Here is a 23,929-nt window from a genome sequence, read left to right on the forward strand (position 1 = left end):
ACATAAGACCATCCATGACGCTCGAATCAAACAAGTTAAAATGCCAAATAATGTCAGAAGTCGTAGAGCTGTAATAACCCCAAACCGTTTTGGTGCAGTATCAGTGTCTATGGCATGCTTGCAATGATAGTGGTTGTAATGATATATTATGTAATTGTAGTAAAACTATGGTTGCAATTCGTGCAAGTAAAATGACTAAAATAGAGCCGAGACAATGTTGACTATGTTATTGATGTATTGGTGAATTCGTCATTTAAAATGTACAGTATAAACAAGAAGTAAGTAAACAAGTAGTTTATTTTGTACAATTTGGAAATTAGTATGACGTTCATTATCAGTGAACTAGTATATATTTGTTTATGGGCCAGCTGAAGGTTGCTAACGGGTGCGGGAATTTCTCGCGACATTGAAGACCTGTTGGTTACCTTCTGCTGTTGTTTTTTATATGGTCGGGTTGTTGTCTCTTTGACACATTCCCCATTTCCATTCTCAATTTTAAGTAAATACATAAATAGATAAGACAACTATGGCAGTGATATTATATAAATCCATTTCACTTAATTAAAATTACATAACAATATTTGCATCCTAATAGGCAGTCGAATTTGTGTTAAAAAAAACAGTTTGTAAATACAATAATTGAAATTAACATGAATGCCCCAGATCAAGATTGCTTATTGATAATGTTTAAGTGGTAGACAGTTTCGGAGAACATATAAAATGTGAAGCATTGTAGATGATATTAAATAATATTTATAAGCCATCCAATCTAGATATAACGTCCATGCATGTACATTATTGCATTATCTAGATCATTTGCAAAGAAATGTTTTGTTCAAATCTATTGTTGGGTTCTATCAAAATTTAGATTTTTTAGCCACTTGGACTATTTTTCATATCTCGTTTTTTTTAACACAAGGCATTCAAATTAAAACAGCAATTGACACTCAGGCCAACGGTGTTTTTTTTTTATCATACCATCAAATCATCTTAACAGAAAACTGACAGTAATGAAAAGTGGCACATGTACTACATGAATTTATTTCAGAGTATCTTTCTAGGTAGGGCTATAAGTAGTTGTTTGTCAAAAAGATGTCTTGTCCTCGTGAGCTAGGGCATAACAAAATATTAAAGCTATTTAAGTTACCCGTATATTTCTTTTGCAATTGTTGCTATATGAACCTTATTCACTATTGAATCTGGTAAAGTTTTCTTTACAGTTTCTTCAATATATTTTGTTGAGTATTTGTCAGAAAAGTGTATCAGTAATATGTTTTCCACATTTTTGAACAGATTAGCATTATCAGCGAGTTCTTGTAAATGCAAATGTCCTCGATCTCTGGCCTTCTGAATTTGATCTTTGCCTGGTTCGTGATCTATGTAGGTGGCCTCAGTTATCAACAGTTTTACTTTGAAGAGATCTTCTGTTGGTGGATTTGTAAAAACATCAAATGTTGTGTCACCTGAAAAAGTTTAGATCAGTTATTAATATGACTGCAAGAAAATTGATCTGATCAGCTTGACCTGAGTTAAATAAATTTTTCAATTGTAAAGTATTGAAAGTTATCCTTAAAAAGTATAAGCATGGTGTATTGCTATTTGGTAAAATATTTTACAGTACTACCTTCATTCGGCTCAACTACAGTGAGGATAGTATACGTAACATAAACACTCGTTTATGCATAAAAAAATTAGTTTTGAATCCAATCGATCAACATCAAACTTTGTCAATGTAAACGTCTGTGATGAAAACATAATAATAACAAATTTTGAAAGCATTGCAGAAGTGGTTGGGCACTGGGTGCTTTTTTCTTATTGCTGATACATTGATGTCATCAAAACTCAATACGAAAACAGTTCATAGGTTCAATTCATGATTAAGGATTGAAAAAAATATTTGTCTATCTATCATGTCTATGTAGTCAAAGGATGTTTTAAGGTGAACTGATACATAGTTATCTAACCTGTATAAGCTAATTCTGGTACATCATATTCATTATGAATCTCTACTCCACTTTTGACCAACTGTGCTATCTCCTGACTAGGCTTTCCAACAAATTCTTCCTTTAATTTCTTAACATTCTGGTACATTATATAACCCTGGCTTGGACAACGATGTGTTGTTGGAAAAGGTTTTATTTTTAGACCACTTGGCAGCTGTAAAGGAGGAACCTCTTCATTAAAACTAAGTTTCTTTCTGCATATTTATGTCATAAATTTAAAAAACAAACATTTATATAGTGAAATAAACATACATTTTATGTAAATGTTTGTGTTATAATAATATTGATCATTTGCCTGATAGTTACAATAGTTGACTTATTTCTGGTTTAACTTATGAATGTTGACATACATTAAAGATAGGTAGATACTTTTGAGTAACAAAAATATACTTTCACTCGTTTAAAAATAGGTTGTTTCAACATTGTAAACGTTGTCTTTAAGTTTCTACATTTTCTTTGGAAAAGGTATATTTAAAAATTCGGTAATGTTCATGTTAATGATAATCTGCATAAACGGTCACTAAATCCAACGATTTGAAACAACTGTGATAAAATTTCACAATTTCAAGAATGACTTAAAAAAAGTTGCTGAATTTTCGTCTACAACAACTTGGTATCAAGCTAAAAGAGTCACAAACTTTTTTTTCGATTTACCAACACTTTGTCGTGGTTTTTTCTATTGATTGAAAATGGCAATAGAGTCGCAAAAGTTGTGCCATATATTTGACACATACATTTATTACTTCTCCCACTGGAGCTGGAATTATGTTCATCTTTTCCAGATCCTTAATATTCCCTGCTATACTGCCAAACATCTTGCATAGTGAGGTAAGTGGTTCCACTAAATGGACAGGAGAGTAGTATTTAGCTGGCTTCATGCCATACAATGATCTTTTTGCTGCATGTTGTGCAATACCTGATATATGATCCATGTGACCATGACTGTAAAATAAGTACAACTAAATATAGTCATGGACGAGAAATTGTATATGTACTGATGGGTGTTAAATTGAAAAATAAGGAAAGTGGTATGAATACAATTGAGACAACTCTCTACCTTGCAGAATCCAAATGAAGTGGATGTAAGGATCTATAGGTCACTGTATGTACTTGAACAACGGTCAAGATCCACAATGTACAGTCAGCTATTTAAATTAAAGCTCCAACATGACAAAATGTCAAGTATTTCAAACAAGAATAATTAACCGCCTAGTCTATTACATGTATAGATTCCACAACTGCAACAAGTGTGTTACGATATTTCTCCAATCGAGACAGTTAAATATTGATATTTTAAAAAACGCGTGGCTTTAACGTCACAATAAAATTTCGACTAATCATTTTCTGAGAACAATTTTTTCACTAGAGATTAGAAATTTTTTTCTCACACCGGTCAGGAAATGTGAAAATAGCATGAAAGTTAGAGAAAATACAATAAAACGAAAACAAATAAAATATAACCGGCTAAACATTTGAATTACATGCACTTGACAAGGGACAGGAACATAAAGAAAGCGGTAGCTAACATTTGTTTGTGAGCCCTCAATCCTCCCCTTTAATTCCTCGGATAGTGGTGGTTGTACAAGTCAACATCAGAACAAACTATAACATCAAATGGGCAATGGTCTCACTCATCAGATTGGTACAAGAACAAACAACAACTAACATTGAGACATCAGACACAAAGTACTGGTATAAGAACCCCGATTCGCGTGTTTACTTTAGTCTAGTTCAAAGCTAATTACAAATGATAAATGAATCATGTTCTCCAAGACCAGAGACATATATATAGTATATGTGTCTGCCCAGAATAAAGTATCAATCAGTACAGAATCAACGGAGAAACAAATGGCCTTATGTAATGTCAATATATTAGTATACTTAGTATCTAAACGATGTAGGCACAGGCACTTGTTTCTTTGAAGAAGTAAACACCTACCTTGATACTTAATGCTATAGTGCCTGTTTTTTTACAACACATTTTAACGCATATGTGAGCTAACGACTTAGTTAAGATTTAACGACTCGTTAGCCTTAATCATCTTTAAGGCTAACGACACTTTTGAACAACTGGGCCCTGGGAACAGTATATCTCTGTCAATATATAGGTTCCTCTGTGGATGTACATTTTGTTTGATTTTCATCAGTATTTATAATTGTACCAATAAAAAAACAATATTATGTGATGACCCCCCCCCCCCCCCCCCCCCCTCTGTAATCATACTACGGTGATAAATGATTTGATATCCTTTACGAATACGTTTATCATTAAAAGACAACTTTCAACCAGAGACCAAATGCTGAAGTTATAGATTTTTGCAAATGAAATAATAGTTTTATTATTGTTAAGTGAAACCTTTTAAATATTATCATATTCATGTGTATGATTTATAAAAGGAAAACAATAAATTCATATTGCCAAGAGGTAGGTCCATTTTCCCTGCATTTATTTTACACCAGAGCTCTATTTAGGCAGCAACCATTTGATTTTCGGGGGGGGGGGGGGGGGGGGGCTATGGTTTTTTTTGGAAAAAATAGTTTGTTTCCATGTTTTGGACCCTGAGAAAAAAAAAATGTTTGTTTCACCCTCAGCTGCCACTATATGTAATGCTAAAATTGAAAGAAAAAAATTGTTTTCAGTTTGTCGCTAAAAAAATAGATAGTTCTTCGTCGAAGGCGAAAAAAAAAGTTTGCACAGAAAAAAAAACCATAGCCCCCCCCAGAAAATCAAATGGTTGCTGCCTTATGATTAAAAAAACTTCTCCATTTTTTATTTAAATTTATAGTACCTTAGATCAGCTTCATATGTGCTCAATAACTCGGCACCAACTATACCAGGCTTATCATTTTGTAAAATTGTACAGAATGTCTAAATGACAAAAGATGACAATTCTTAGGTATTTCTACATACAGGTAGTCTACCATTTTGGTCATGTTGATTTATTTGTAGATCTTTCTTTTACAGAACGTTATTGCAGTTTACAATTTATCTCTTTCTATAAAAATATTCAAGATAATAACCAATAAACTGCTTACTGGGCAGCTGGATACGACCGCAGAGGTCGAACCCTCCACAGTTTGAGGCAAAAATGGACACAATATTCAAGATTGATACAGGTCCGAATTAGGATAATAATTTAATATTTGACACATTATAGGTTTCTAACACAGAATAAATGTAGTTAAAGAACTTGAAATTAATTATATAATTTGAATTTATATTCAATGGAAGATTTCTTGCTTTGGTGTAGTACATTGTGCTGTTGTGCAATACTTAGTAAATCTATTTTCAGAATACATGTATATACAATAATTAGCAAAATAAATTGTGAGCCCCATTTTTCATTGAAAAATTCCGAACTTCTTAAATCTTGAGGAAAAAAACTGACCAATTTTTATTTTTTTTTACCGACCAAAATTTCTTTTGGTAAAATGTGGAATAAAAGACATCAATACACCCAAACACAAGTTATTGTCTGCAAACTAGAAAAATGCTTGTCTTACACTTTTTTACTCTTTTTTCATAAACAGTTTGGGCAATGAATCCAAACCTTCTACTTGTGGTATTGAACCTCCTGGTACATTTTGTACATTTCAGAGCAATCAAAATACATGAACTGACATTGTATACACAATTTCTTATCCTGAAACTAGAAAATACTTGTTTTGGGCCCCTTTGGGTCCCTAATTCCAAATGGTTGGGACCATCACCCCAAACAACAATCCCAAGCTGCATTTTGTGGTATTGAACCTTTTTCTCATATTTTATAGAGTTCAATACACTTAAACTAATGTAATTGTCCAGAAACCAAATGTCATATAAAAACTGCAATATTTTCGAAAACTAACCAATTCAGGGGCAGCAACCATACTACAGGTTACCTGATTTGTCTGAAAATTTCAGGGTAAATTGATCTTAACCTAATGAACATTTATTTTGACCTCTTGTCAGATTTGCTCAAAATGCTTTATGCACATAAATGGGAAAAAAATCAAAAAGAAATTGACCATATTTATAACCTTATTAAATAAATTTGCTGCTATCATTTCATCAGTCATTCATGTAGAGATAGTGCAACTATCAATCATTTTAAACTTACACAACAATGTATTTAAGTTGAAGGAAAATTAAATACTTCTCAACTTACTTGCCGCATAAAAATCATGGGGTCTGTTTTTTAAAATATGAGTTGGACATGCAGTCTATTCAATATTGAAATTAATTGCACAAGACTTCTAATTATTAGTTTAAAATTTGGAATTTAATTATTATGTTGCTTTTGTTGAAACTTTCCCTTTCGTCACAAACATTAAGTTGTATTTTAATACTATTATAGGCAAATACATTTTAAGAAATCTACACTACAGTTTTCAAAAAACTTTCAGTTTAATGTCATCATTTTAAAATATATAGATGTATATATAATAATATCTCAATCATGTATATTATATAATGAAATTTTTAATTTTTTGTTGATTTTCTTGTACTTATATGTACCAAATGATAATCATAAGAACTGACAACACTACCATGATTTCTGGTTATTTGGGCATGGGATGAATCTCCCTTCAAGTCTGAATAATGAAATCTTTTTTTCCTCATACCAAGATCATCTTATATTGTATTATATTTACACCTTTGACCACAGAAAAATCTATACTTCTGATTACAAATGTATGTACATACATGTAGGTACATGTATATATAATATAATTAATACATGTACTTTAATACGCTCACATATATTTGATTGTCACTCTTCAGTTTGCAATTAGTTAACACATATTTTCAAAAAACAATTTCAGCTGCTTTGGTGCCATTGAGTTAGACACTTGTTGGCAACCTTAAGCTAATGGAGTCATTTATTCTATGTACATGTATTTATCATATACTCTTTCAGTGACACAAATCTATTGATCATGAAAAATATACAATGACATGAATGATCAAATCCAAGCATCTGCACCCAACAAGTTTTACTAATTTGAAAATCAAAAAGGAAATTTTTGCTCTTAATGTGGAAGATATAAGTATTCATTTAAGGAATGACTGTAATATTTTTTCTGTCTATGAAGAAATAACATAAAAAATTTGGTGCACACTGAATAACGTAGTGGGTTATTTAACAGTGTGCACCACATTTTTTATGTTATTTCGAATAGACAGAAAAAATATTAGTCATTTCTTTTAATTTAATTCTAAATTCCATTTTAAACCATAGAAAACGATGAAAAAACGTTGATGACGTCACGGTCACATGACTGAATTATGTCTATTGGCTCATAACAAAATAACGTCAGCCAATTAGGAGACGGGTTACTATATATGGTAGAAATGGACATCAACATATTGATCTCTTTTGACTGCTTTGAAAAAGTAGAGCTCCCTGAATTATTTGAAACAAGTTTGATGTATACTCATGTTACAGACATACATGTAGATCTACAAAATGTAAATATCTATGTACATTTGTACAGTATACTATACCTGAAGAAGACTAAATTGCTGGACACACTGCTTCTACATGAATATCCCAAATCAAATGTGAGTGTGGGGCCATTGGTTTTAATGACAACACACGTTTCTACTCCTGAAATCGACCATGGAAAAACTGAATAGTTCCCAATCTTCAACCACTCATCTGTCATCTTGGTCTTGTATTTTGTTTTGATTCGAACAAAAGTTTTGTTGTTGACGGAAAAACTTGAGACTTTGTTTTGAGCGGTTCTACTTGAAAATATTGAAAAGAATTGAGTACTGTCTGTGAGACATGTTCTTACAACATGCCCTGAAATTTTGCAGGAAGTATTTGAAATCATATGTAATTATTATTTCTATGTACAAATGTAAACAAACAAAAATCAAATCGACAAATCTAGAAACCTTCCGATTTAGGGCGCGAATAATATAAAAGTCATTCCCGAGTATTAAATTTCATGTTCAAGTTCCGTGTTTTGTAGAATTTTGACATTTAATGTGTATATAAAAAACAAACTATATTCTTGATTGAAGTTAATGTTATTCTACTTTGCCACATTAGGCCGGTGAGATAACTGAGATACGGTTACGGTATCTTTTATAATAGAAAGTGTTATGAATTTAGCTATTTCAATATGTAGCAATAAAAATCTCAGTTTTTTTTTGTTATCCGAGGCCATTTTATAAGAACATTAAAAATCGTCTTTCCTGTGCAAGCCTTTATATTATATAAATATCGGTACTAGTATTTGTTGTGATTAATGTGTAATTAGAGAATAACGACCCACAACTGGACAAATATGGTTTATTGCGATGAAGTTATAGCACCGGGTAAGAAAATTCATCCTTTTGTAGCACCCACATTTATAAGGAGCACGATTATCTTCTTTAACACTCAATAGTGGTCAGCTGCGATTTTGAGCTTAAATGGCCTGGCCTTGAAGTCATAAATCTTTTGAGTCATTTTTTTTTGGTACTCATACTCCAAAATCGACTAATCAGGCAAAATGCTGAATTTCATGTTTCGGTCATTATTTTTGTGCTCCGAGCACTGATCAAAGATTTATGACTTCAACCCCTGAAGGTCATATGAGCTCATTATTATCCATCTGTCGTAGTTTGTTCTCCGGTGTCAGTCGTAAACTTTTTCAGAGATCTTCACATCTTAAACTACTGAACAGAGTTTAAAAAAACTTGGGGTGGTTGATCCCAAGTCAGTCAACAAACATGGCCACCATGGCTCAGATAAAACAAATGGGTTAAATGCATTGATTGCCTTATGACTTGAAAGTCGTAAAAGGTAAAGACAATCTAGCTGTGGCATAAATGCTCAAAACATCAAATTAAACCATCTTTCTATTTTCACCAACATTATGAATGCATAATGTGTTATTACCCTTAACAAACTATTTATATGCCCAACTACGATAGTAGAGGGGCATTATGTTTTCTGGTCTACAGGTACATCCGTTCGTCCATCCGTTCGTCCGTCCCACTTCAGGTTAAAATTTTTGGTCGAGGCAGATTTTGCTTAAGTTGAAGTCCAATCAACTTGAAACTTAGTACACATGTATATATTTTTTTCTAATTTTAATGCCAAATTAGAGTTTTGACCCCAATTTCAAGGTCCACTGAACATAGAAAATGATGGTGAAAGTTTCAGGTAAAGGTTTTTGATCAAGGTTGTTTTTGATGAAGTTGAAGTCTAATCAACTTGAAACATAGTACACATGTGCCCTATGATATGATCTTTCTAATTTGAATGCCAAATTAGAGTTTCGGACCCAATTTCACGATCCACTAAACATATAAAATGATAGTGCGAGTTGGGCATCCGTGTACTATGGACACATTCTTGTTTAATTTATTTCATGTATTTGACCAATATATCAAAAACTATAATTAAGACTGAATTTTGCATCGCGATGACCTTGAGGTAATTCCTATGTATTGCTATCGCATATATTTATATTGTGTAAATTAGTTTTGGATTTGCAACCGATCTATAAACATGATAAATACGCTATCAATAAACGAGTGCAAAATAACATTCCTTATCGTTTGATATAAATAAATCTCTTCAATGAATACTGATAAACATATTTTTGTTTACAGCATAAGTTAATGATATGGAAATGTTTTGTAGTTAGATATATATTTTTTACTTATATATAAGTACGTCTGAACTAGTGACAACTTTACAACTGATTTTTCCATCGGATCACCAGCAGTGATGGTGATACATGGCTGTGTACATTCTGTATATACAACTCGTCTAAACATCAACCCGACAATGTTAGATCTGTAAATTTACTTTTGCATTTATTTTTGTTCATCCCTCACCGGGATTCGAACCCATGCTACTGAAATATCGTGACACCAAATCGCCTGCAATATAACCGTCGGGCTAGACCACACCACCACATGGGCTTCATAAAAATGAAGCTTTCGGTGGCCCGGTGTTACCTTTCCACGTCAGTTTTAATCTAGCGTCGTACTTCATTTCATGATATATAAGGCATGGAGATGTTATTTTTACAGATCAACTAAATTATCTATAATAAAGGATCCTACAAATCAATGTAAGATACAGTCACAGAAATAATTTTATTTATAAGTACGTCTGAACTAGTGTTAACTCTACAACAGAATATATATATATATATACATTGTTGGGTTGATGTTTAGACGAGTTGTATATACATTATGTACACAGCCATGTATCACCATCATTGATGGCGATCCGATGGATACATCTGTTGTAGGGTTGTCACTGACTCAGACGTACTTATGAATATAATTATTTTCTGTGACTGTATCTTACATTAATTTGTAGGATCCTTTACTATAGATAATTTAGCTGATCTGTAACAATAACATCTTCATGCCTTATATATCATGTACTGTAGTACGCCGCTAGATTAAAACTGACGTGGAAAGGTAACATATGGCCACCGAAAGCTCTTTTATATGAGAGCCCAGGTGGTCGTGTGGTCTAGCGGGACGGCTGCAGTGCAGGCGATTTGGTGTCACGATATCACAGTAGCATGGGTTCGAATCCCGGCGAGGGTAGAACCAAAAATTTGCGAAAGCAAATTTACAGATCTAACATTGTTGGGTTGATGTTTAGACGAGTTGTATATATATATATATATATATATATAAACGAGTCTAAATTGAAAACTACGTTCAAATATATATATATATAAGTAAAAAACATTGATAATATCAATGCAAACGTACGAAAAATATATCAAATATATCAATGTATATTAAACACAGTTTCAGGTAAAGAGATATGTGATTTTTTTCTGTGACTAGTGCTTTTGACCATCCACAAGAACTTGTTGTCATCCGATGTTCAGTACTTCAGTACTTTGATTAAATTTATGACGTGTTTTGTTCTGTTGTAATACACTACTGTCATAGGTGAGCGTGAAGGTTACAACGTTTAGACCCGCGCTGCATTTATATGCACCTGTCCGGAGCCTGTTGTTCAGTGGTTGTCGGGGTTCATAGGAGTTTCACGTTTGTTATATACATTACACCAATGGTTTTCCTGATGAATTGTTTTACACTAGTAAATTTTTGATCCTTTACAGCTTAAAAGTAGGTGTGAGCCAAGTCTCCGTGGCGTGTTGAGGGTCGATCTTTGATCTATGATTGTTAACTTTTATACATTTTGACTTAGATGAAGAGTTGTCTCATTGGCACTCATGCCACGTCGCTTTGTTTAAACTAAAAGTTTTATTACTAAAGTACTTGCGTTTGGCTTTGAATTTTTGTATGGGGTGTATAAATTCCATGTTTTTGTGCTTTGTATCTATCCGATGCGTTGAGCTTTTTTCAACTGATCTTCATAGTTTGTTCTTCTATTTTACTGTTACACAACTGTCCTACAATGTGGGAAGTGTTTGGTCCAGAAAACATGTTTAACCTCGTCACATTCTCTATGTGCATGTCCAAAGTCTGTCTATAATGCAGTTGTTGTCGTTTCAACGGTTACATTATAGTTGTTTATATATTAATAAACCAGGCCATTTGTTTTCCCAATTTATTTACCCTAATTTGTCATCTGGGCCCTGTCCGTCATGGGTTTTGCTCATTGCTGAATGACTTCGGTGACCAATGTTTGATAACTTCTACCATCACAGTTTTTATGAGAATACTTAGACAGTAGGCTCATTAGATATACTCATTGGAAAAATGTATGCCCTATCTGTAATTGAGGTTGTCATTGGTTCATGTCTGTCATGTTAGTTTTTCGTAAATTATTAAAGGATTAAACACGTTTGTTCTATATAGGTTATCTATGTGTTTCTTTTGTAGGCTACTGACAAACCGTGACATCCCGAGCTTCGATGTAAGAAAATAGTACAAAATTGAATCCAGTGTATATTTGTTATTCTCGTCGGATTATGTCTAATGCTTAGTTCGTTTCTGTATGCGTTACATGTTTTAAATGTTGTGTCGTTATTCTCCTCTTATATTTAATGCGTTTTCCCTCAGTTTTAGTTTGCTAACTCGATTTTGTTTTTGTCCATCGATTTACGAGTTTTGAACAGCGGTATACTACTGTTGCCTTTATTTGAACATTTGCCCGTTGGTGTTATTTCTCATGTTTAAATAAATGTAGTTTTATATTAATAATAATGTGAACAGACTTTCTTTGGTATAGACAGTTGTCTCATTAGCAATCGAATGGTATATATTCATTTTTGTAAATTTTTGTAAAAAAGATAACTATTTGTCATGAAAAGAAAACAGTTTAAGCAACTATTTGTTTTTCTGTGGAAAACTCTTTTAAATTATTTTATTGTTCATGTAAAGGAAAGGTTAATGCCTACTAAAGAACAAGTCAGCATGCACTTTCGAAACACCATGTTAATATTGAACCCGTTAAATGATCACTTTTGAATATCATGCCATTTCAATGGCAAACCAACCAATAAACTCAAGCAGTAATGAATTCATACAATGGCATTCTGTGATCTTCTTCATCTAGTCCATAGATAACAATCCTTTCACCCATGTTTGGCGTTTCAAATGTAAAATCCCAATATTTTTTGCCAATTCTTTTGAATTTGTGCTTTCTTACCATCACGGCAATCATATTTTCACATGTTATCTTTATTGTTATGTTCTTATTACATGGCAAGATTTGGCTGAGAGGCTGAATCAAGTGGCATTTTAATTCTCTAGCATGGCGCAGAGTTCTAGGATATGGATAACAAGGTTTGGACGGACGTACGCAGTTTATCAAGCAATTGATAGCCTCCCTATAGTTTCCCTTATCATTTTTGAAAGACAGTGTAAGTTTATAGTATCCACTTTTAGGAAATTTAACATTCACTACCATTGATTTTGGAATTGCCTGTATCATAACAAAATCGTCCATGTTCGGTATTTCTCCATGTGAATATGTCAGTCTTGCTGTAACATCGACGTCGTAATCGACTGGAATTAAAAGGTCAATGAACCCGTCATGTACTTCATAGAATGGTCGTATGTCGGCACCTTTACTAATTCCAAAGTCGAGATATCCATGAACCGGGCCATAATACCCATAGTACTCTGGATAAGGATCAAGTCGGCGCTCTATTTCTCTACACCGTACAAAATATTCATTAATCAAACTGAGTACTTTGTTGTCTGAAGATGTAGTTGCGAATAATTTAACGCTATAGCCGCCAACTTTTGGAGGACGAATTATGGCCTTGAACGCATTGTCATATGGACCGTTTAGTACAATAGCATGATGTTGCAGCATATTACCATCAATGTCCATCAAATAAACTGACGTGTCACATAATTTGACAAGGTCTGTTTTGAAAATTACAACTAATTCCTTGGTACAGTCAATTACTGCAGACTTGTGGCTTTCATACTCAATACCCCATTCTAAAGATTTATTTGTTGGTTTTATGTTCAAATTGAATGTTTTCAGATCAATTGATTTTGGAAGCAACTGCCATAATTTGCTTTCATCCACTTCTGGGTCAAAATATGGGAAGTGGGTAAATATCATGGTTTCTGGGTCCGGTAAAAAGTAGTTTTCATTATAACGCCAAACAAATCTCTTATTTTTATCGATATATCCCGCTCCCCATGTACACTCCATGAAATGCCATTCGTCGTCGACATACACAGCATTCCATGTGTGATTAATCGATCCCCTATAATTAAATCTCTTGGCTGGAGTGTGTCCAAAGCCTTTGGCAAATCCCGGAATTATTTTGGCATGTATGTTTGAACAGCTGAAATGAAAAAAGTAAGAAATGAAAAAAGTAAGAAATGAAATGTAATTATACATGCCTTTGTATATAGGAGTATAAGGTAAACAGACTACCCATTTCCTTTTGCAACTTTATCCAACTTATTTATGCAAATGCAATTTTCAATTGATTATTCGTCATAAGCTTTACAGCCAGTAAAAAATTGACCAAATTCATTATCACAACTGCTTCAACCTTTTAATTAATGTTATTTTCTGCCGAATGAAATAGAAAAAAGAACGATGATGAACTTGAATTTAATCAGGCTTACTTGCAGAGTTCAGCGAACAGATTGGCATAGCCTTCACATACTGACACCTTACATTTCATTACAGTCAGTGCATCCACTGGTCGACTCCTTCCACTAAAGTGGGACTCCGTATCGTAGCTAAAATAAATGTAGGGTTTTTTAATGTTAAAGAACCAGTACTCACAGTTTAGTTACAATTGTGTTAATATATCTTGCTGTAACTGACCCAAGTAGGGAAGATCGTCCGAGATTGTCTTCATATTTCAATTCGGATTTAGTGTTTGGTGTGAATGGAAGACATTTATTCTCACAATGTTTTAAGGCTTCATGTTTTCAATGTTTTCTTTTTTAAACTCTTGTTGTCTGTTATATCGTGTTATTTGGTTGTTGTATCGTTAAAGCATTCCCGCCTCCTTTTTTAAATATCCACATTTCACTGAACTAAAAGCGTATGTTGACATTTGTCAGAAGTTGCTAGGTATCAACTGAAAATATACCTATTTGATAACCTAACATTTTTTCTTCCCACCGATTATGCTAAGTGCAGAACGCTTTTTTTGCTGTTGCAAACATTTAAATTGATTACTTACTGTACATTGTTAGTTATCCAGATATAAAACGCCCGGATCTTCTCCAAGTCACTGACACATTCTCGTCTCAGATACTGGGCAAGTTTTAAAACAGTTGGTTCTTTATAGTTTGGTGCCTGTCATAATAAATGTTATGACCCATAATAATAACATGTCATGATGGAATTAGCGGATCGAAAAACTAATTTCTAAAAATTATAATAAAGATTTCAAACTACCGAGAAAATTTACCAATGAAAGCTGATTCATTGACAGCATAGTATTCAAGAGGCATATAATGTCGGACTGAAATGTACTTGCATTATTTTCGTAGTATTGATATATAATAGAAAAACAAAAATATGGGGTGTCTGTCAATGACACAAAATCAGTAGATGTACACAAAAAAAACACACACACACACAAAAGAAAAGAAAAGGAACGGCGTTCGTATTGCTGATCTTCATCTCAATGTCACAGTGAGGCATTGTACACGCAGCAAACATATAACATGTATTTTTCTCTTGACTGAATTATAACATTTTAGTAAAACAAACTTCAAATACATGATTAGTTTGCTAACAAAGCAGACACACAAGCAAACAACTTCGAAAATTTCTGTTAAAAAGAACAAACTGGTATTTTGCATGATACTGGAAATTCCTACAAAATCAGCCTCGAATATTTTTGGTTTGGGAGTGTTGCATTGTCTCGGGAGAATTTAACTTCAAAAGTTTAAACGGTTCCGTTTTTGCCAAAATATCCCTCGTCGGTTATAATTCTATTAGCAAGACCAACCGTATTATCCAAGAGATTAAAATGTTTAGGGACTATGTGTATTTGTATGCACATTAAATAAAATCTATCTTGCTATTAGTTTCTATGTTAAAACATTACTAGATATATATGTTTCTTCCAATAAACAAATTAGTAACCAATAAAATAATGAAATCAAATTATTACTGGTTATTTCATGCAGTTATTCATTTCTATAATTATCGCATGCCATATGAATATGTCTTACCATTGTTATTTACCAGGGATCAACTTTCTGTAATAAGGAGCTTAACTGACATTATTAGGTTAAAGATCTTTAATCGTTCATATATAATAAATATAAGTTGATATATTTCCATTAGCCTGAAAAGTTTATAAAGTACTCAGAAATGGTTAAAGTGCATGTGTTGTTAACATAGGCAACATTATTTTCCTGGTCTTTTTTTCTAATTTTTTTTAAACGTATCCTTTTCTGTATTTCAATTAAGGCTTTTGGTCCCTTTACTGCTCTTACGTAAATTTTAATTGTTTTAAAGTTCTTCTAATCACATTTAATTTCTACAAACAATATCTTTTCACAAATATAAGAGTCAGAACAGTTAGTAGAAATTAAGTCCTTCAAGAATTTTAAAAACAAATTTTAGGTCGTTAAACGTAGACTCCGTTTCAACAAAAAGAAATATTCCTGGAACAAGAATAACAAACATTTTTCAAGTGTAGGAATACCTTTAACTACACTTAAATAATATACCAAATCGGCCCTCCGAGAAGGGACATATCCAAAATTGTTAACCCTGCTAAGGGTCTTTTCCTCGATGGCTATAGCCCAAGGGAATAGCCATTATAGAGTTGACAATTTTAGATATCTGCCATCGTATAGGGCTGTAACTGTTGTATTATAACGAACAAATATCGACCTAACCGACTGTGTATAATACCTGGTTTTCACTGGACGCCGACGGTATGATGCGACATCGTCGGCTATTAATGATAGCCTATGAGTATTCACTGGACGGCACAATTTGGCCTCAAAATCGGTGAATAATACACCGGTATTACTAATAGGGTTGTTCACCGGACAGGACACTTTGTCGAGGTGATTCATCCATCGGTATTAACGATTTGGACAAAACATATCCGAATTAGAGCACACCATGTGATCTTTTAGGAGCCAATAGAGTTACGTCATTCTAAGTGTTATAATAAATGAATTATTTGTTATTCTTAAACAAGACAAATATAATTTGGAGACCAGAGCCAAAGTTTACTCGCTAAAATATGAAACTACATTTAGCTCAGGGTGTTACTTGTTACAGTCTAACAACTCGATCGTAATAGAGTCGCGGCACCCGTTGTTATCCCGACTGGCAAAAAATCCTAGCCAAACTTTGGCCTCCGTTTGACTGTGCGGGATGGACAAGAACACAGTTAAAGTCCTGTCAGAATCGGGGCATTTAATCTAAAGCCTCGTGTAGAGATAGTGCCATGCTCATTACACGTTAAGAATCCTTTCAACAACTTTTTGAGGGATCCATACGTGGTCTGTTGCAAGGCAAATGTTTTGTTCTTATCCAATAATACATACTTCTTTATCCAGTGGCAGTCCAAATTTCTAGGACCTTTGGCCTTTGTTAGCCCAGTAGCCAGTACTTCGATACCGGCACGAAAATACGGATTTTTTGTGTTATCAAAATTTGTTGTAACAAAATGTTAGAAATTATTACAAATTAAGGAATATATCTCCCTCATGCAAAGCTCTGATTCCTATCACGGATTTGGCTATTCTTTTTGGACCTTTTGGATTATAGCTCTTCAGTTTTTATATAAGCTTTGGATTTCAAATATTTTGGCCACGAGCATCACTGAAGAGACATGTATTGTCGAAATGCGCATCTGGTGCAGGAAAATTGGTACCGTTAATGTTCTTACAGGACCTACCCATAGTATTTTCCGTCCTAAACATACATGCAATGTTTGCTAATGGACGCTACTTAAACATCAATCTATCAATTTATCTATACCTTTGATATTTGTCTTATATGTGGTATTGAATGTAAGCAAAATCAGGTACAGGCTTTTTACGAACATGTCATGGACATTTCTTACGCATTATCGGCCCAAAAATCATCATAGTCGTCATATGGTCTTCCGCAGCCAGCTTATAAACAAAAAGTCGAAGAAAGATCGTCAACACAGCCAAAGTATGTGATACTGGATTCATCACTTACCTTCAATGCATTTTCATCGATCTTTTTAAATACAGTTGAGTCGGGTATCAGGTCACGCCTCTTCTTTTGTGGTGGGTAAGGTCTTCGAACGTCCTCTGCTTCCGGCGTTGGAGTTCCAGGTATGCTAAATCTAACTGACGATACGTTTGCAGGGCTTCGAACAACCTGAACTTCTTTGTTAAACTGAACTCGACGTTCAGATTTTGAACTAAATGAGTCAGTACTTGTTACAGTAGCTGGGGTTAAGAGAGAACTCCGATTTCCTGAATTTGCGGAAGATTCTTGATGAGAAGAGTTGCATCCCATTTGTTACTGCATCTGAAAAAAAGAATAAAAATGTCAACGATCCTATTTCTAAAAATAAACTTTTAGATTTAGATAAGATGCAATGGTGGGCTATATCGATTTTAGCCTGATAATCCCAGGCACTTTTCTCAGATAAAAACAAATTTCTGAGACAAGTGCCTGTGCCTGACAGTGGTAAAGTAGTCTTCCGCCATAAGGGATTGGAGAGTTAGAACAATCTGATTTACATATATAGATCATGTGACCACGTTTTGCTTTCATTGTGGCACCTTGTATCAAATTTATTGCCAGCTATCTTGGTGTTTAAAATATTATATGTGGGCACGTCTTAGATATTAGTGTTTGATGGAAGAAGTGCATTTTATTTTTTTACTGAAGAATTACTTCAAATCCATAAAAAAAAACGTATGAAGAAAAAAAAGAAGAAAAACGCCTGACATCTTTTTGGGGTTTATATTTAGTAACCTTTATAAATGCCAGGCCAATCTACATTACTCTCCGCGATGATGATCAATAATTCTACAATATTCATTTAAAAGGCTTAGTACCGAACCCTTCTCATTGTTGTTGAAAAAAAGCATGAAACATAAAATTGATATGGGCATGCGCCAACTCATTTATTGGCAGGACAGTCCTAACAGTCATAACACCTCAGTGTCCTCACCCTAACCATCCGCGTTATCCAGCTTACTTTTCCGAGTAAGATATGTCCATCCCTTTTGGTCGAGATATATGACAGATAAACATGTTTATAACTAGAGAAAATACATGCACAAACAGCTAAAGTTCTGATCTGTTTATATTTTAACCGAGAATATAGCTAGCTATGAAAGAACGGTGATATGTTAAGAAGACTTGTCAATCAGTCTTAATTTGGAAAAGACACAAACAAACCGTAATGATTATGTATATACTGAAAATTGTTTACTTACCTTATTTAGTTTCTAAACAAGACCACTTTTGCTAGTTACATAGATCAATACTTATAACAGATTTTAATTATTCAAATAAAAAAGGTAGAGAATGTCAATAAAGAGGACATTTAAAACTCTGTGGTGATTGTTCAGTGGCGCGTATCAGATATTGAGAATTGTGTTGACAGGATTTAACGGTGCGAGGAATCTTTTTAATCAAAATTAACTACAACCATATTGCATGTCATACTCTGCAGATGCACATGAAATTGTGTTTTTTTCCCCAAATTAACACAGAAAGCAGCGGTTATAAGAAGTGTACTATCATGCAAACACGCAATATCAATCAGTCAATAACTAAGAAATCAATGTAAGATAGTAGCACATCAAAGGATACTTCCACATACTACACGCAACTGACAGAATTAAAGATTTTTATTTGCCGATTGTAACGCTTGTGGTTTTACTAAGTATTCCCATCAAAACACAAGATGTCCACTTTAACAACATAAGTATACTAGTTATAAACTTTATCGATAAGTCTTTATCAGAAAAAGAACAGATGACCGACGCATGGTCTTTTTAAATATTAATGCTACTATTCAACTCCTATTATAAATAAAATCTACCCCAAAAATCGTAATTCAGCAAAATACCTGATGTTCATTGAAAGTTTGGACTACTTTGCATACTGCGTAAAAGCATTTACATATAAAATTTAAAACTGTTAAAACCGAAGAAAGGTCTTCTCGCAATTAGAATTGTTTAAAATGCAGATTTTAATATCAAGATTCTAACTGGACATAACTTGCTTTTATTGTACGGTCGAATTGTTCAAAGTTCAGATGAGTTTCTAAAAAAAAAAGAGATCTAGACTGCTTAGAAAGAATACATGTGTCAGTCGAATTTTGTCTATTCAAGATTTCTGTAATGCTCCCTCATCCATGACAGCACACAGTAACTAGGGTCCAGCATCCTAGATATAATTGTATAGGATCTCGGAGCAGAAGTGTCCCCGGGGATGCAGTGTGGTCACATGAGCGCGTAGACCTTCCTTTGCACTCGTCATTCAATCTTGCCAAAGTTATTGGAAAATATCCGGATTAGTAGGAGTCGTAAGCCAAGTGAAGCAACCCATAAATGAGAAGAAATCACCGCATTACCAAACCAGTTAGATAAGGCTCGTAAGTCATGACAGGCAGCTTATCTAAACAAAGGATATCTCGAGAACAAAATAGCTGGTCCTTAGAATTTGGGGTTGAGCGCAAGACCAACTTTTCAGTTACATGTACTAGCTCTAACTCAAGTAAGATAGAGATACATTGTATATATAATTATAGTCCTTCATTGACATATCATGCTCCCCCGGAGGAGCAAAAGGCCCAAGTAAGTAAATAATTCTATTGCATTGTCTTTTTTATAAATGTACTCTGTAAAGAAACTTGAAAGTTTTTAAATAAAAACATCAAAATGTAGTTTTTGCATAAAGAATACATTTTATACAATGAAATAAGTACATACCGACAACAAACACTGAATAGTTGTAATTAGAATCCTTTAGTTTAGCACGGCATTAGAAAGATATTTTGTTGAACGTTGGTATGGTTTTAGGTTTGATCAAGCCCTATGCTAATCTCATTGTGTATTGAAATTAGATATTGAAATCTTAAAGATTAAGCTGTTTAAAAGATCCCCATGATTATTTAAGTTCAATCAGTGATCGATATATATTCATAATCTCAAAGATTTAATGCTTGCAGTTAGTATATTTACAAATGCATTGTACTTGTATTATCTTAACACGGAATATGAAATTATGCGTAAATGAATTAATAATGCAAATTGGTTATTACTCAATGTTACTTTAAAAGTAAGTTCTAGTAAACCAATAAGGAAGTGTTCCTTTTCTTAAAAAAATCAACTTAAGACTAAGTAACATTGTTTCGAAAGGCAACCAGGGACTCATAATTATCCTATAGTATATGTCATTATGAGAGCCGGTAATAGGGTGCACATATCACATCTGCAACTTTTATACTTTCTGAAAAATAGCCCAAAAAATATCCGGAAATTGAAGTGACAAATGCATTGACTACGCGTAAATGTAGCAAAAAGGTTGAATTATTTGAACTACAAATAACCTTTTTTTCAAAAACCTGTACTTAGAATTTGAAAAATGCATTTTATTGCCTGTCAGTTTGTGTAACTTTTTTAAATTGTTATGGAATTCCGCATGCTCTAGTTGCTTACACTTAAGCTACATACAGTACCATATAAGTTGTATACAACATATACCATCACTTAGCGCCAAATTTTCTCCATTGTCTATTCATCTTTTGTTCCGCCATTCTGATTTTTAAGAGTATACGAAAGGATAAGTGTATGTTTTCTTTTTCGTTATCATAGATATATTTCACAACTACAAATCTATTTATGGCATATTGTACATGTACATGTATGTATAATAACTCTCTTCATTGAATGATAGAATAGAGAATGGAAACGGGGAATGTGTCGAAGAGACAACAACCCGACGAACAGCCCATGGCTACTAATATGTCTTCAACTCAGAGAAAAAACAGACACTCTGCTTGCCCGTAAAAGAATGTGTATGCTTATGACATACATGAAAGGGCATTTTGAAAAGGTGCTCACAAGACTGGGTTCTTTATTTCCATAATCCTGCTGCTCCCTCCCCAACCTTTTGGTATAGTTTACAGTTGATAATAAAGATCTCAACGATTTTCTATTATTTTAGTAAATATACTGTAAACAACAGCAAAATATCTGAGACAGGAAATCACATTACGATGTCAATTTCTGCATTATCATGTTTAAGAGGCAAGATGAATCCTGCCTCCGTGTTCGTTTTTTTACGCTGTGTTGAAGACCCATTGGTTGCCTTGAACCATTTTCTGCTCTTAGATCGGGTTTCTCAATTTACCCAATTCCATTCTCAATTTTATGACCTTTCAAACTTGAATTAAATGTTCAACAACATTTTCGAATAAAGCTGTAGCGTAATCATTTGCACGGGGTGAACTGTTTGCAGATTGTAATTTAAATAGATACTTACACATTACATCGAGTTTCGTATTGAAATAGATTCCAAATTGTGAACAACAAAAAATGGTAACATTTTTAAGGGGTTATTATGTTTTTTTAATTGTTTTATTACAGAAAGATTACCAGTGGTCTATAAGTGCCATAATGTACAAGGTATAAAACATATTGTACTTCTTTTTTAGAATTTCTATACGCCGGGGGAGGGGGGGGGGGGGTAAATCAAATGGAATTAATTTTCTGCTCAAATTTGAAGTAAATTATTCATACGATCAACGTCTTCGGTATCTTATATATTTCATTTGGTAAAATGAGAATTTTGAGATTGTCTTTCGTCGTTTTCGTGCAGCTCCTTCTAAATAAGTACCTTTTTTCAAAAATTGCCATTCAATGCTAAACGAAATACATGATGATTCTCATACATTACATATACAAGTTGTATGTAAAATCTTACAGACATCTGTGACAAGCCTAGTTAAGGTTCCTTGGCCTATGTCGGATACATATGTACTGGTACCTCATTAGCAATATCTTAGATTTGTACGCAAGAACATATGGAGCCACATACTTTACATGTTCGGTATTTTACAAGTTTTACAATATTTGTATATTCCGAATACCAACTATTTACGGAAAAAAACATTTAAAATGAAACTATAAACATTAACTATTTTTAATCAAATTTATTTTGAAAAAATATAAAAAATGTTATTTACTGAAACATATAAAAAATATAAAAAATGTTATTTACTGAATCGGTCCAACATATATGTTCCGCATATATATAACTTAGGTTTATAATAAGAAAGAAAATCAACAAGGCCGAATAACATTTCTGACCAATGCAAACTAGAGGTTAATGTCAAATTCGCACCTGCCATATATCTAAATAAAATAAATATTTTTTATAGAACTTTTCAAGTAAGAAGATTAACGCATAAAACATTCCAAATAGAAATGATAGTTTAAAACAACAATTTATATAAATTAGGCTAAGAAATTAGGTGATAAGTACCATGAGTACCTTTCGTCTCACTTTTAGATACCTCGTATATTTATAAAATCTAGAAACACAGTTTTTCAGTACACATGCACGAGGGTGTGGATAGGGTTAACCGAATAGAGATTAATGGGTTAAAACTAAGATATTGACAATGTCCCCAAACATTTTGGACAAAAATGGTATTGGCACACAACTTGAAATTGTTACGCTGTCTGTAAGACACAAATGATGCCTCGTCTGACCATGAGAAAGTATAAATTTAACACTTTGTATGTTGATCTTATGCTTGCAAAACTGTAGGAGGAGATAACAATACAAACCATGATCTCGTTATGAGCTTGTATCAAAATATTATTAAGTCCAACTACCTGTAATTTTCAGAATATTAAAAAGAAATCAAAACTCTGTGATCCTAAAATTGAGAAAGGAAATGGTGAATATGTCAAAGCGGCAACCACATAGAGCAGACAACAGCCGAAGGCCACCAAGGGGCCTTCAAGGTAGCGATAATTCCTGCACCCGTAGATGTCCTTTAGCTGGCCCCTAAAAATATGTATACTAGTACAGTGATAATGGACGTCATACTAAACTCCGAATTATACACAAGAAACTAAAATTAAAAAAACATACAAGACTAACAAAGCTCAGAGACTCCTGACTTGGAACGGGCGCAAAATTGCGGCGGGGTAAAACATGTTTATGATATCTCAACCCTCCCCCTATACCTCTAGCCAATGTAGAATAGTAAACGCATAACAATACGCACATTAAAATTCAGTTCAAGAGAAGTCCGAGTCCGATGTCAAAAGATGTAACAAAAGAAAATAAATGAAATGACAATAATACATAAATAACAACAAACTACTAGCAGTTAACTGACATGTCAGCTCCAAACCTCAATTAAACTGATTGAAAGATTATGTCTTCATCATATGAATATCAAGCACAATCCCTCCCGTTAGGGGTTCAGTAGCATACTATCATAAAGTATATGAGAAGAACATAACCCGTGTCATGCCAACAACTGTTTTTTTTTAAATAAATGTGTTTAGTTCCGATGCA

At 33.5% G+C, this 23,929-nt stretch overlaps 2 protein-coding genes across 4 annotated transcripts; both read right to left on the minus strand.

The window, feature by feature from the left end:
• Window positions 1-527: 527 nt before the first annotated feature.
• Window positions 528-7,889, minus strand: LOC134712534 (uncharacterized). The gene is made up of 4 exons (XM_063574174.1): window positions 7,492-7,889; window positions 2,738-2,945; window positions 1,965-2,157; window positions 528-1,463 (listed from the first exon to the last, which is right to left on the minus strand). The coding sequence occupies exons 1-4, from the start codon at window positions 7,821-7,823 to the stop codon at window positions 1,144-1,146; spliced, it is 1,053 nt and encodes a 350-aa protein (XP_063430244.1). The 5' UTR covers window positions 7,824-7,889; the 3' UTR covers window positions 528-1,143.
• Window positions 7,890-12,276: 4,387 nt separating this feature from the next.
• Window positions 12,277-20,442, minus strand: LOC134712535 (kyphoscoliosis peptidase-like). 3 transcript variants are annotated; one of them, XM_063574176.1, is made up of 5 exons: window positions 20,323-20,442; window positions 17,582-17,899; window positions 14,598-14,713; window positions 14,029-14,145; window positions 12,278-13,739 (listed from the first exon to the last, which is right to left on the minus strand). In XM_063574176.1, the coding sequence occupies exons 2-5, from the start codon at window positions 17,885-17,887 to the stop codon at window positions 12,437-12,439; spliced, it is 1,842 nt and encodes a 613-aa protein (XP_063430246.1). In that variant the 5' UTR covers window positions 17,888-17,899; window positions 20,323-20,442; the 3' UTR covers window positions 12,278-12,436. The 3 variants fall into 3 exon arrangements, with proteins under 3 accessions (XP_063430247.1, XP_063430246.1, XP_063430245.1); XM_063574175.1 differs by lacking the exon at window positions 20,323-20,442 and adding an exon at window positions 18,820-18,941 and having other exon boundaries at window positions 12,279-13,739; XM_063574177.1 differs by lacking the exons at window positions 17,582-17,899; window positions 20,323-20,442 and adding an exon at window positions 15,601-15,616 and having other exon boundaries at window positions 12,277-13,739.
• Window positions 20,443-23,929: the final 3,487 nt, after the last annotated feature.

Source organism: Mytilus trossulus, chromosome 3 (assembly GCF_036588685.1).
Source record: "Mytilus trossulus isolate FHL-02 chromosome 3, PNRI_Mtr1.1.1.hap1, whole genome shotgun sequence".
Taxonomy (NCBI): domain Eukaryota; kingdom Metazoa; phylum Mollusca; class Bivalvia; order Mytilida; family Mytilidae; genus Mytilus; species Mytilus trossulus.